The 13,091-nt window shown below is 45.6% G+C and overlaps 1 protein-coding gene across 2 annotated transcripts; it reads left to right on the top strand.

Moving 5' to 3' along the window:
• Positions 1–2,514: 2,514 nt before the first annotated feature.
• GATD1 (glutamine amidotransferase class 1 domain containing 1) lies at positions 2,515–11,629 on the top strand. Of its 2 annotated transcripts, none has more exons than XM_064715145.1 (8): positions 2,515–4,224; positions 5,762–5,838; positions 6,242–6,347; positions 6,867–6,974; positions 7,700–7,794; positions 8,928–9,021; positions 9,733–9,844; positions 10,371–11,629. In XM_064715145.1, the coding sequence occupies exons 1-8, from the start codon at positions 4,167–4,169 to the stop codon at positions 10,375–10,377; spliced, it is 657 nt and encodes a 218-aa protein (XP_064571215.1). In that variant the 5' UTR covers positions 2,515–4,166; the 3' UTR covers positions 10,378–11,629. The 2 variants fall into 2 exon arrangements, with proteins under 2 accessions (XP_064571215.1, XP_064571213.1); XM_064715143.1 differs by having other exon boundaries at positions 10,368–11,629.
• Positions 11,630–13,091: the final 1,462 nt, after the last annotated feature.

The raw sequence follows: 13,091 nt of genomic DNA, 5'->3' as shown, positions 1-13,091 counted from the left end.
AAAAAGCCTTGGATCCTGTGCCCCCATCCAGCAACCCTCAAAGGATGTTTAATCCACTGAATAAAGTGGGTTTATGATGACTTCCTCTTCTTTTTGAGACCATCAATAACCTGATTTCCTTTTAAATTCCCTAATTCCTGGGATATCTGTTGACACCAGATCTTCAGCTGCTACAAATTATGGGGTTCCATTGGTTTCTGATCTGATTCATGGCTTGTTCTTTCCTCCTTCTTTGGCCACTGCACTGTATTCACTTTTTTTTCCCTACTTTCTTCCTGAGCAGCTGTGCAGGTGTGGCCTCTCTGTAGCCCAAGGCTGGGGCAGATTTTGGGTTGTCTAAGGCAGGTTTTAGGTGCTCCCCCAAAAATATAGGCGGTGCTGGGCCCCCAGACTGTGTCACAGCAGGGAGTGTGTGAAGCTTTGATCTGCCCTCACCTTTGAGGGTGTAAGTCTGCCACAGGATTTGTGATGGATGACAAATCCCCAGGAATTCCTGTCCTTCCCTGCCAGGTGTGAGGTGTTCTGGCTGCTTGACAGGGGCTGGCATGGTGTGAGCACACACTGCCCTTGGCTGCAGCCAGAGCTCCCTCAGCCCTCTGGAGCACCAAAAACAGAGGGAAAAGAGAAGTTTTGAGGTTGAGGACATGTATTTCTACTGGCCTGGAAGGATCAGCTGTTGTGCCAGGGGTGAGGGTGCAGGAAGTGCAAGGATTGTCTCATCTCAGTGAGCTGATCAGGTGTCACTGGGTGATAGGGAGCTGTGGGACATCTGGGCCTCTAAAATTCACATTTCATTCAATTGGCCATAATAGGCCTCAAAGTCTCATGAGAGATCAAACCCTTTGGCTTTCCAAATTCATGAGTTTGGATCTACCTTGTGCTACAGCTCTGCTCCCTCCTCTGGACAGTGTGTGCTCGGATATGCAGCACTCTGCGACTTGTGCCCTCTGCTCTTTGATGCTCTTCAAACTAAATAGGTTTTTCTGCTGAAAAGCATAACTTGGGTTAAACAGGCTTTGGACTGGCTGTTCCCATTTTTCTTCTAGTTGTTCCCAGCTTGGAATTCTCAAACAGTTCCATCACTTTTCCGTTCCTCAGCCCCAGTGCAGCATCCCAAGCCTGAATGTATAGGTTCTTTCTGTCTGTGTGATGATGCTGCAGCACCAAAGCTCCCACTAGGACAAGAGGAATCTTCATTCACCTTTCCAACAGTCACATCCTGCATCATATCCCTGGTTCTGCCACGGCTGCTTCAAGCAGCCAAGCTTCTGGGGCAAGCTGATGAGAACAAGGGTGCCACACAATTTTGTTTGGTTAAAAACCAACCAACCAACCAACATGGGAATAATTTGGCTTTACTGAGTTTTGAGCAGCCCTTCATAACCCTGGTGCCTTTTCCCAGGACTGTTTCAACTGAAGCCTTTAAAAGTTGTAGTTTCACCTCCCCAGGAAACCAACTCTCTTCCAGTGCAGGTTGGCTACCAGTTTGTGGAGGAACTCAAATTTTAGGAAGGGAAATTGAAGGTCAGATTACAGGGGATTTTTGTTTTGGTTTTGGTTTGTTTGGATTCTGTTACTTCTCCAGGGACTGATCCAAAGCCCTCAGAAGTCAGACTGAAATGCCTGCTGTTCCTTTGGAAGCCTCAGGCACCTTTCCAATGGCCTTGGTGGGTTTTGAGTCAGCTCCTGAGTGTGTTTTCCAAACGATAGGAATTTTCCAAGTGACACCTTGATTTCTTCCCTGTACAACCAGACCTGCTTGTCACTTACACATCTTTACCTGTGTTCAACATACAGGTTTGGGGGTTTTTTTTGCTCTCAGAAACAATATGCTGCTAGACACATTTCCTGGAGGGAAATGGACACCTACCTACACACAAAGCTATCCAGCTAATTTATACCTTGTTGAATTTATAATCTTGTCTATGCTTCTATGGACACTTTGTATGGGCTGCAGCTCAAATCCTAAAATAGTCAAGAATTTTTTCCTTTCCCATATAGTATTCTATTTACTTTGACTTTGAAAACAAAAAAAGCGTATAAATGCAATAATGCAGGTAGACTAGAAATACTAGATTGAAAATTTAAAGTAGTTTAGCTTGTCCCATTGTGACTGACAGTGTTGTACGACACCCAACGCTGTACCCTGACATTTTCCAGGCTTTCTCCGTAGCTGAATCTAGTATTAGCTTTGGAAACCCATTGTGTGAGTGGTGGGTGGATGGGTCGGAATCGTGTGCTCTCTACACACTGTATGTTACTCACATCACAAGCTGTATGGCCACTCCATATGCTGTGAAACTGTAAATGATTCCCAAATACACCTGTAACTCTTACCAGGATTGTGAGAAATAAACTATATATAGATATATATACACACACATAGAGAGATTGTATAATTCCTCCCGTGAGCATCTTCGTGTACCTGGGGGTGTGAGTGGAGCCTGCTGTGCCCCCTCTGGAGGTTGTCTGGAGAAAGCTGTGGCTGCCCCATCCCTGGACATGTCCAAGGCCAGGGTTCACAGGGCTTGGAGCAACCTGGGATAGTGGAAAGTGTCCCTGCCCATGGGAGAGGTGGAACGAGGTGAGCTTTAAGTCCCCTTCCAACCCAAACCATTCCATGATTCCTGGATTCTATGTCTGTGTTTCCTGAAGGCCCAATGTTTTCTAGGTGATGCCACTGAGAACTGTGAGAAAAGGCAGTTCCTGCCCCAAATAAACTCCAGCCTGCCCAGGGAAAGCAGGATGATTATTGTTTTTCCCAGAAAGGAACTAAATTGAATTGTAGATTTACCCAAACATTTCCAATCCAAGAGATTCCCTATCCCATAGGCTGGTCTCCATCTTTCACCCCCAGTTCTTTGCTGTGACCTTTTTCCTGCCAAATTTCTCCTGTTGATTTTCTGGTTTTGTTTCTGAGATGGCCTGGGAACACCTCCCAGACAAAGCATCCCCTGAGCACTGGGTGATGTCTCTGGGGTCCCTGTGCACGGATTCCCTGCAGGCTCTTGAGGGGAAGAGGGTTTTGGCAGAACATGTCACTGCACAGGATTGGTGTTGTATTACACCAGCTCCAATCAGCGTCCCGATGGAACTCTGCAGGCTTCTGGAAATTAATTTCTTAAGAACTGGGCAGAAAAATCCTGTAAATTCCACAGGGTCAGGAAAAAGGGCATCCTTCAGCTGCAAAAGTGTAATCATCTGAGGATTTTGCTGCAGAAACACAGCTGGGGACTTGAGTTTTAGTTTGACAGGAGCAGGAGATCAAATAAATTCCTATTTTCTGAGTGGGAATGCTGGAGCTGATGAGAGGCTGGGATGGATGGGGGCCTGATCCTCCTATGGCCCCAGGCAGGGTGTGGGGAATTCCACGTACCTGGAGTAGTGAAGGGAGGATGGGAAGAGCTGATGGAGCAGGGGTTGGACAGCACTGTCCTTTGTTTGTTTAAAAAGCACTGGAGTCATGAGCAGAGAATAAGGACCATAAATGTGATGCTCTGTGATATAGAGGCTGTTGGAGTGGCACTAAATCCTGAAGTACTCCCCAGTGAAACTGAATAGTGAATGAGATATTTTTTTAAAAAGGAAAAAAAGTAATTTTCCGGTATCTAATCTGGAGCAGTGAGGAACATCCAGATTAACCAGCCTATGGATTGGGAACACAGCTCTGGAGAGAAAAGGAGAGAGAGATGATTGAAGAGACCAACAAGGTGGCACAAGCTACATTTCCTTTAGGAAACCAGGCTAGAAATTAAACCCTTTCCAATAAACAAATAAAGCCAATAGCAGGATTGCGCTGTCTTTATTTTACACCTTTCATTTTATGACTGCATTGTGTCTGCAATACGCCAGCAGTGAGCAAGGGCTAAATCTATTAAGTTCACACAGGGATGAGAGAGGCAAATGCAGAAACGGAACACTGAGGTTTACGGAGGTGGGGAAATAAGGAAACAGTGATAGTTGTCGGTGGGACGCGGCACTACGGGATTCTCGGGACACCCGCGCGCTTCCAAAGCTCCCGGCGACGGCAGCGCCCCCTCAGCGCTTCCCGCGCTTTTCCGTCTCCCTCGGGATTCCGCGCGCTTTCCCCGCCCCTCCGCGCGCCCCGCACCGCGCACGCGTGGCCGCACGAGGCTCCGCCGCTGCCCTCAGGCCCCGGCCCCGCCATGTCGGAGCGGCTGGCCAAGCCCTCCTGCCTCATCGTCGCCAGCGCCGCCACCGCGGGTGAGACGCTCTCGGGGGGGCCCCGCCGGTTCGCGGGGAGCCGCCGCTCCGGCCTCTGCAGGTGTCCCGCGCTCCCCGTCCCTTCCCAGCACTGCGGCGGGTGGGGCGGAGCGGGGCGGGGTTGGGCAGGGCTGGGCTGTCCCCGGTGCGGCTGTCGCGGCGTGTTCCGCGTGTGCCCGGCCCACGGCCCTCGGCGTATGGGTGACACTGCAGCCAGGCTCCCTTGCCCTGTGAGTGACACTGCAGCCGGGCTCCCTTGCCCTGTATGTCCCCCGTATGGGTGACATTGCAGCCGGGCTCCCTGTCCCGTGGGTGTCACCGCAGCCGGGCTGTGCAGTCGCACGTGTGCCCTCCCTGCCCAGCTGTGCCGCTTTTCCGTTCGCGCCCATGCCGCGCTGCAGGTGTGGCCGCCATGTGCAGCTGTGCTGCTCGGCTCCTCTGCGTGCGGCTTTAGTGGTTTTGAGGGGAAGGAGGCTCGGCTCAGATTGGGTGTTTGGGGAAAGAATCTTTTACCTGTGAGGGTGCTGAGGCCCTGGTGCGGATTGCCCAGGGAAGCTGTGGCTGCCCCATCGCTGGCCCTGTTCAAGACCAGTTTGGACAGGGCTTAGAACAACCTGGGACAGTGGGAGGTGTCCCTGGCCTTGGCAAGGGGTTGGTACGGGATGGGCTTTAGGGTCCCTCCCAACCCAAATCATTCCAAGATTCTGTTCCTCAGCTCACCTGTAATGAAGACTGTACATTTGCGATGTTTTAAAATCATTAAATCCTAACAAAATAATCATCTGAATTTATCTAGAGCTTTCAAGATGAGCAAACACCCAAGCTTCTGTACTTTGCTGGATGTGAAAAGTGCATATTATATGGCTCTATGCAGATATTTACTATATGTATTTTGTTGTATTGATTAGTAATGCTGTATTAACATTTTAATAGTATGATAAATGTAATCTTGTAGTTAAAAGGTAATTTTTGTGGTTAAAATAAGAACTATGTAAGTGGGATATTTTTTTTTAAGAAAGGAATGAGGCACTTGCACCAGATAGCAGCCACAGAACACCTAAATCTTTCAGAGAAAAGGAGTTTATTGTTCTCTTATCAGAACAAACTGAATTCTTCCTGCCTAGCTAAAGATCTAAGGTACCTTAGGATTAGGAGGAAGAAGTTGACGATTACCAGACAGAATCCTGTGTTTGAATGGAATTTATGCATCATGTGTGAAGTGTATGAGTATGCAACAGGCTATTGTTTTTAAGGGTTAATCCTCTGTTAACGTGTGTCCTTTTTTGGGCTTATACTGCCCAGAAAAAGGTACCTGGACGTCCATAGCTCTCTGTCTCTATTGTCTCATACTTGTCCTACTTCAAATTGCCCAAATTATTATTACTCTAATTGTATTACTATTTTTGTAGCCATTTTATTATAATTAAACTTTAAAAATTTTAAAAACAAGTGATTGGCGTTTTTCACCCTGGATAAAGTGTGGCCTGCATTAAACTGTCACTGTTGTTTCCCTGAGGTGTTGCAATCTGTTTTCCAGGTGTTTCAGCCCAGTCGTTCCTTCACTGCTTTACTCTGGCCAGCTCTGCCTTTAACCTGCAAGTGGCAACACCTGGGGTGAGTGAAAATGGACAAATGTTGGGATTTCAGCCTGAAGCCAATTGATATCTCAGTTGTCATGAAAAAAATAATATAATTGATATAATATAAATATATTGAGAAGTGTTTTATTGGCTGTAGATATTAAGGGACTTTGTATTAAGAAATCAGACCTAATTCTGTTTTTTTAATACCAAAGTGACTGCAGCCTTTCTGTAGTGTGGGTTTGCACTTCTCTATCCAGTATCTGTTCCCACAAAGAGTGGAGGGAAAACTATTAGCAGTAATCCAGTGGGGAAAATGGAAAGTTTCAAGTTTTTAAGAGCTGAAAGCATCTCAGAATCCCCCATGGCCATCCTTCAGAGGTGTCCTGGATGCCTGTGCAGTGATGCTGACCAGGGTGTCACCGTGTTGTCCCCAGGGGAAGCCCATTGACTTTGTGGATGTGAACGAGGCCAACACGCGCTGGATCCAGGACTTCCGCATGAAATCCTACGCCAGCCCCGCCAAGCTGGAGTCCATCGATGGTGAGGGTGTCACCACGGGCCTGGCTGGGGAACAGGGCCTGCTCAGGGCCAGGATTTTAGGGAAGAATGACACAGAAAGGGCAGGAAAGTTGTTTTTCAAGAGCTACAGTTGTTGGTTTACTTTTTATTTAAAAGGAAGTCCAAGCAACTGCTTTGCAATTTTCTTATTTATTTTGGAATGGTCATTCTCTTTTAATGTATATGTAATATATACAAATAATGTCTGTGTGTATGCAAGCACACAATACATTGTTACTTGTTAAAAATAAGTATTTTGCTGGAGTAGAAGCCAGCAGACAGAACAGTTGTAAGTTTTGCCTGGCTCATTAAAAATGTGCGTCCCTTGTCCTAAGAAGGACCTTTTTCTCTCTTCTGTGTAGCTTTATTAGTTTCTTTAGGTAGTTTTTAACTGATTTATGTGGGTTTGTCCTTTTTTTCAAAACATGCAGTGGATTTATAATCAGGCTTTTGGGGTTTTTTGCCCGCCCTACAATCAGTTCCTGCTTCCCTCCCATCCAGGGGCTCGGTACCACGCCCTGCTGATCCCAAACTGCCCCGGGGCTGTGACTGACCTGGCCAACAGCGGCTACCTGGCCAAGATCCTGCAGCACTTCAGCACTGAGAGCAGTAGGTGAACATCCTCGGGGGCTGGGTAGATGGAACAGGGCTCCTGTGCTGCCTCTGCAGGGTGGCTGCCTTCCAGAGACTCCAGAGTGTTTGCATGGCTGAAGAGCATTCCAAACTGGGAAGGAGAAAGGAGATGTCAAGGGGGAAAACAAATGGCTTAATGGGCCTTTAAAAAGGGAAAGGGAGACTTAAAGGAAAAAAAAAAGTGTCTTAACGTGTCTTAAATAAGAAAAAGGGAGCCTTGAAAAGGAAAAAGAGGTCTTAAAGTATCTTAAGGAGCAATGCCAGTAGCTTTTCAGAGCTTGTCTCAGAAGAAGGATTTGCTGCCTTACAGTGGTGCAGAAATGGCTCTGTCCAAATCAGCAGCATTGAAGGCTCAGAGCCAAGTGTGGAATGTCCCAGGATCATCATTAAGGCTGCACTTAATCAAGACTTGGGGTGTGCTCCACATTTGAGCATTTGTGGAGCTGTCTCTGGAGTTGGAGTTAAAAGCTGCAATTCTTGTTCTTCCTCTTACTGTAATAGTAATAAAATAATTGTAATACTGTAATAATTGTAGCAATTCTTATGATAGAATAATTGCTACTGCAGTGTGCAGGAAAGCCCCTACAGCCTAAAGGAGCATTATCAGTGCAGTGTAACTTCACTGCAGCAGGGCAGCATGAGGCTCAGCTGTGTTTTAAGTACTTGGAGATGCTCACAAATGTGCTTTCATTCTTTTCTAGAGCCTATCTGTGCTGTGGGACAGGGAGTGGCCGCTTTGTGTTGTGCCACCAATGAGGATAAATCCTGGGTTTTCCAGGGATACAGCCTGACAGGGGTATGCCAAGCTTTTACCTTGTTTCTGCTGTTTGGGGGCTTTTTTTGCTGTGTGATTTCTGGTGGTTTTGAACTTCCTGTAAATATAAATTATCAGTTTGGTGCCCTTGGCTTGTGCAAGATGTGCAGAGTTGTCGTTGACAAGGGGCCCAGCACTGGGTGCATGAAGGGTTTGTCCCACTTTTTAGTGGCATGTGGGGAATGCTTTCCCTCTGATTGTTCAGTAAACTTTAGACTGAAGCAAAGAAAAAGCTGGAAATTCCTGCTGCAGCTCTTTGCATTTGTTGTTGAGGACTTACAAAAAATTTTTGTTTGTTTAATGAATGCTGGGGAGAAGTTATATTTCTCAAAGTACTGTTTCTTTTTGAAAAGTAGAGGGAGTCTTAGGAAAAAAGTTAAAAGTTTTAGGAAAAAAAGGCTGTTTGTACAAACTGGCTTGCAATTAAAGCAGCCAGTTACAGATACTTTTATTTTGTGTGCTCTGACCTCACAGCCCATTTTATAGTGTCAGAGTGATGCAAATGGCCCTGGTACAACTTTCTGGTGTGGAAAATTTACATGGAAAGTTAAGAAATAAGGATTTTGTGACTCACAAAAGCTATTAGTGTTCTCATGCGCTTCTCTTTGAGTTAAGGATTGTTTATGACTCTCTGTGGATTGTTACAGTCATGATGAAATAATTTAAATCATGTTGTGGCCTAGCTATGGTTGCTGTGGAAACTATAAAATTAAGTTCCTTCCTTTTGTATGTTACAATTCTAAGTGCTCCTAAATTTTCTGTCTGTAAGCTGTTTCCCATTTTCATTCCAACATGGATTACTGGTTTTGGACTCTGCAGGTGGCACAGCATCTGTGTCCAAATATTTGTGTGCCATGGACAGACAGGTCTGTGCCTTCCTGAAGTTAATCACACCTGCAGGAATTGTTTGGTGCTGTTATTTCCTCTTCACTTAACTCACTTAAGAGTTTCCATTTTGCTCCTTGCACAAAATCCATCAAAGCTGATTGTGGTCATTTGGCTAGGTGAATAGTAGAGGGAGCAGAAATATAAATTTCAGGGAAGTATGTGCTGGTTTTGCTTGGCTTTTTCTGTAAAAAAGCGAGCCAAACTAATTTCCTTTTGATCTGTTTCAGCCCTCTGTATACGAGCTGGTGAGGCAGCCCAATTTTGCCAGTTTGTCCATTATTGTGGAGGACTTTGTGAAGGATTCTGGAGCTACATTCAGTGGTGGGTCTGGGATGGGCACTTTATGTCTCCCTTGGGAAATGAGTGGTTGTGTGCTGGTTGTGTCCAGCTGAGCAGGACTCTGGCAGGATCTCTCAGCTGGAATTCCCATTCCCTCATTTACCAATATATAACTGCTCATTTGCAAGGCCAGCTTGGACAGGGCTTGGAGCAACACTGGATACTGGGAGGTGTCCCTGCCTGTGGCAGTGGGATGGGACTGGATGAGCTTTAGGATCTCTTCCAGCCCAAACCAGTCTGGGAGTCTGTCTGGAATAAGGAAACTTAAAAATTCTATTTGGGGTGCAGAGCAGTTGCTGGTAGATCTGAGCACACTGGGGAGCTGTAATTGGCCAGAAAGTGAGTATTTAATTTTTGTAGCCTGGTGATCACAGCTCATGTCTGGCATAAGATGAGTTTGTGTTGTATTGTGAGTAATTGTGGTTTTCAAACACACACTTTGAGTTTTTCATTATCTCCTGATATGTGTACTTTACCCACCTGCTGTTAACTGAATCAAGGACCCAGTCCTGTCCTTTCAGAAAAGGATTTCCTAGGGAAAATTTTTCAGGATGAGGGGCTTGAGACTGCCCCTCTCTGCTGGGGTGATAGATCAGCAAATCTGTCTGGCCACAATAGTTATGTGTTGTGTTGGGCTTATCAGGGTGTGATCCTGGCACTGAGCAATCCCTGTGTTTTTCCTCCTGTGTTCAGCCAGCAGCCCAGATGCTGTCCATGTGGTGCTGGACAGGCACCTGGTGACAGGACAGAATGAGAATTCCACCCTTCCTGCTGTCCAGAACCTCCTGATTCTTTGCAATGTCAGGTGAGGCAAGATGGGGCTTAAAAACTGCGAACAGCCAGGGGTGAGCTTTTCTTTTTTGTTTCAGGAATATTGTCTCTCAGAAGGGGTTTTTCCCCCTGGTTTTCTGCTGAAGTGTGTGTCACTTCTGTTTGATCAAGCCAGCCAGGCAGTTGTGTCTTTTGGCAAAGAGCATTTGATTATTGAAAAGAAAAAGATGAAAATGTGTGGGGAAATGCACAGCTGTAGTGGAGCTGGCAAAGTAAAACGCTGAACAGGCTTCACTAAACATTTCTGTTCAGGGAAACAGCTCTTGTTTGCTGAGCTTTGGCAGGCTGGCTTTGAGTCAGCTCTGATTTAGGATTCTGGAAATGAATGTATTTAATTTCTTTGGAAATGGCTTGGCTTGTTTGAGTGTCATCTTGTCAGATAGAGGAGCCCATATGAGTAACCTCAAACCCCTTGTTTTGCTCAGGTGAGTGTGGGGTACCAGTCCTCTCCTGTGGGCACTAACAGGTCCTGTTGTGTCTGGGTCTGTTTCCTTCAGCAGGAAATGAAGGGGAAGGTCTGTTTGCAAAGAGGATGGATGAAGAGCCAGCAGGCTGAGGATTTCCATGGCTGTGACCTGGATGAAGACCCCTCTGAACCCCTGTCCTGGACTCTGAAGTGACTGTGGCAGTGCCAGGTTCTGTGTGGATGGAATGGATGGAGGTTGTCAGAAGCAGCTGGGACACTCCCTTATATTTTTGCTGCTCCATTTTTTCACTGCTTCTCTAGACCCTCAGTTTACAGATGTGGGGAGCCATCTCCTCAAAACCCCCCAGAAGTTGGTGCTGTGAATACAAATTGCTGAAGCTGTGCTGGTGCACAGCGTGCCCTTGTTTTTTCTTCCTGTTCACATGGCTGGAATTGTGTTCAGAAAGTTTGCTCAGCTTTTTTTTTAACGTGGTCCTACAATTGTTTATTTGTCCTCCTTTGTGCTGCTTATGTTGTGGGTTTTGTTCTCTTGGGAATGCTCCTCTCTGGGAGTACACTGCTGCTGTCTCTTGCTGGAATTTTGTGGACTAGGGCAATGAAAATGCAGGTGGTTAATGTGGGTCCCATGTGAGGACCCAGCTGTGGGGTGGAGTCTGGACTCCTCCTTCCTTCTGAGCTGCAGGTGTGGCTTGAAGCTGAGCATGGCAAGGAATAACCAGACTGAGATTTTTTTTTTTTTAATTGTTGCAGGCTCAAACATACAAAATTATTGGAAAGTAGATAAATTAACTTTTAGATAATTGATTTTCCTTCCCTCTTGGAATTGTGGGCAGCATTTTTTCTCCAGTGCTCTAAAGAAATTGGGTTATTTTCTTACAATATTACAATATTTTGGTTCTAACCAATCATCAAGTCAGGAAATTTTCTCTTTTCTGTGTAAAATCCTTTTTTTTTAGCCCTGTCTCAAGAATTCAGTGTGATTTGAAAAGACAGACTGCTGTGGGTTTTGCTGGGTCTTCTGCTGTTGCATTCTGGAGCCCAGCTTACAGAACTTTGGCATTGATGGAAATGAAAACCAGAATTTGAAATGAAAATTGTGCTTTGATAGATATTAAATAATCAATCAGCTTTGATAACTTAAATCTTCATTCCTGACAAGCCATCTTGGGGATTTGATGCTGACACCATCAGGAAATACTTTCAGTCTGGAAAGCCACATCTTGTTTGTGAGGTGGGAGACTGTATTTCCTTAGGGTCTTTGTTTCCATGGGATTTTGCCAAAATTGCTACATCTTTTCTTCGCTTACCTGTAAAAATAGAAATTGGTGTCTACTCTGTGTCCTGTTTTCATTCCTTAAATGAGGTTGTCCAGGCTCATTCATCTGCTGCTAGGTAGCAAACAGCATTCAGACCACTCCAGGCTTTGTTCAGTCCTCTTTTGTACAATTTTTCCTTATTTTGGGGCATCCAGGACCTGCAGGAATTGCTCTGCTTGTGCCTCTGTCAGGTGGTTGGACAAAGCACACTGCCTGGGGACTTGATGGTGATTTCTTTTTCCTCCCACTTGAGAGCAGAAAAAAGATGAGTTCCTGTGTGTATTTTCACTCTTTCCCATCACACCATGAAGTTGCTCTTGGGAAAATTGGGGGAGGAAGGTGTGGTCAGGCTGGAGAGGTGATGTGTGCAGGGCCAGCAGCTGTGTGGGGTGGCTCTGGGTGTGGTGGGCTGGATTGTGTCACCTCCCCAAGTCATGCTGACAAACTGGAAGCCACCTGAGCCACAGAATCATGGAATTTAGGTTGGAAAAGAGTTTTAAGATCAAGCCCAAGCACCAGTGCAGCACCACCACCATGTTCACCTCTCAACCTCAGGTATCACATCCTTGTGTTTTCTGGACCCTTCCAGGGATGGTGACTCCACCACTGCCCTGGGCAGCCTGTTCCAGGGCTTGATGTCCCTTTCCATGAAGAATTTTCCCTAATATCCAGCCTAAACTTCCCCTGGCACACCTTGAGGCCATTAGTGGTGATAGCTCTGAAGTTCTTGTACAGGATGACCAATTTTAGCCAGGGGTTGGAAAAAATTGTTCAAAAAAAATGGTGAGAAAAGAAGATCAAATGAATGTAGGAAGCACAAATTTGTTGAATGTCATCCAGGTATGTTCAGGAAAGTTTTATTTTGTTCATTTTCTGTGTTAATTTTGTACTACAAACGTAAAATTTGATAGTTTATTTGGTATTTTCTTTTACCTAAAAGGCATTTACATCAACTAAAATCATGAAGTGGCATTACACCAAGAGCAAGGATTTTTGGATAATTCTTGCATTTTAAACTTCCTGTGGGAATAATTTAGGTACCTCAGTTTGTATCTTTTGTACCTGGTCCAGCTGAGGAGCCCTGTGAACAATCCCATCCCAGGCATCCCAGCAGTGGGGTTTATACTGAGGGGTTTTTGTTTCTCTTCTTTGTTTCCCAAAGAATTGAAAACCTTCAGATTTGGGAGATTTTCATCCTACACAAACCTTTATTGTTTCAGCATTGTGCTGTACAGTGCTTGGTGCTTTGGTCCTAGGAATGTTTCCAGGCAGGCTTGTTTCCTTGGAAATCTGTTCCTGGTAACATCCAGCTGGTGGGTTTTACTGTTTTATTTATTTGGGTGGGGGTCTGGTTTTATTTTCTAGAGTTTTACTGGTTTATTTTTTTGGGACTCACGGTGTTACCTCTTTTCTGGGCTTAATAGCAGGGACCACATCCTCTGTTTTCCTGTGATGTTTTTACAGGCAGGCATCACCAG

Source organism: Zonotrichia leucophrys, chromosome 5 (genome assembly GCF_028769735.1).
Source record: "Zonotrichia leucophrys gambelii isolate GWCS_2022_RI chromosome 5, RI_Zleu_2.0, whole genome shotgun sequence".
NCBI classification, from domain to species: domain Eukaryota; kingdom Metazoa; phylum Chordata; class Aves; order Passeriformes; family Passerellidae; genus Zonotrichia; species Zonotrichia leucophrys.
This window is presented reverse-complemented; position numbering and strand designations above follow the sequence as displayed.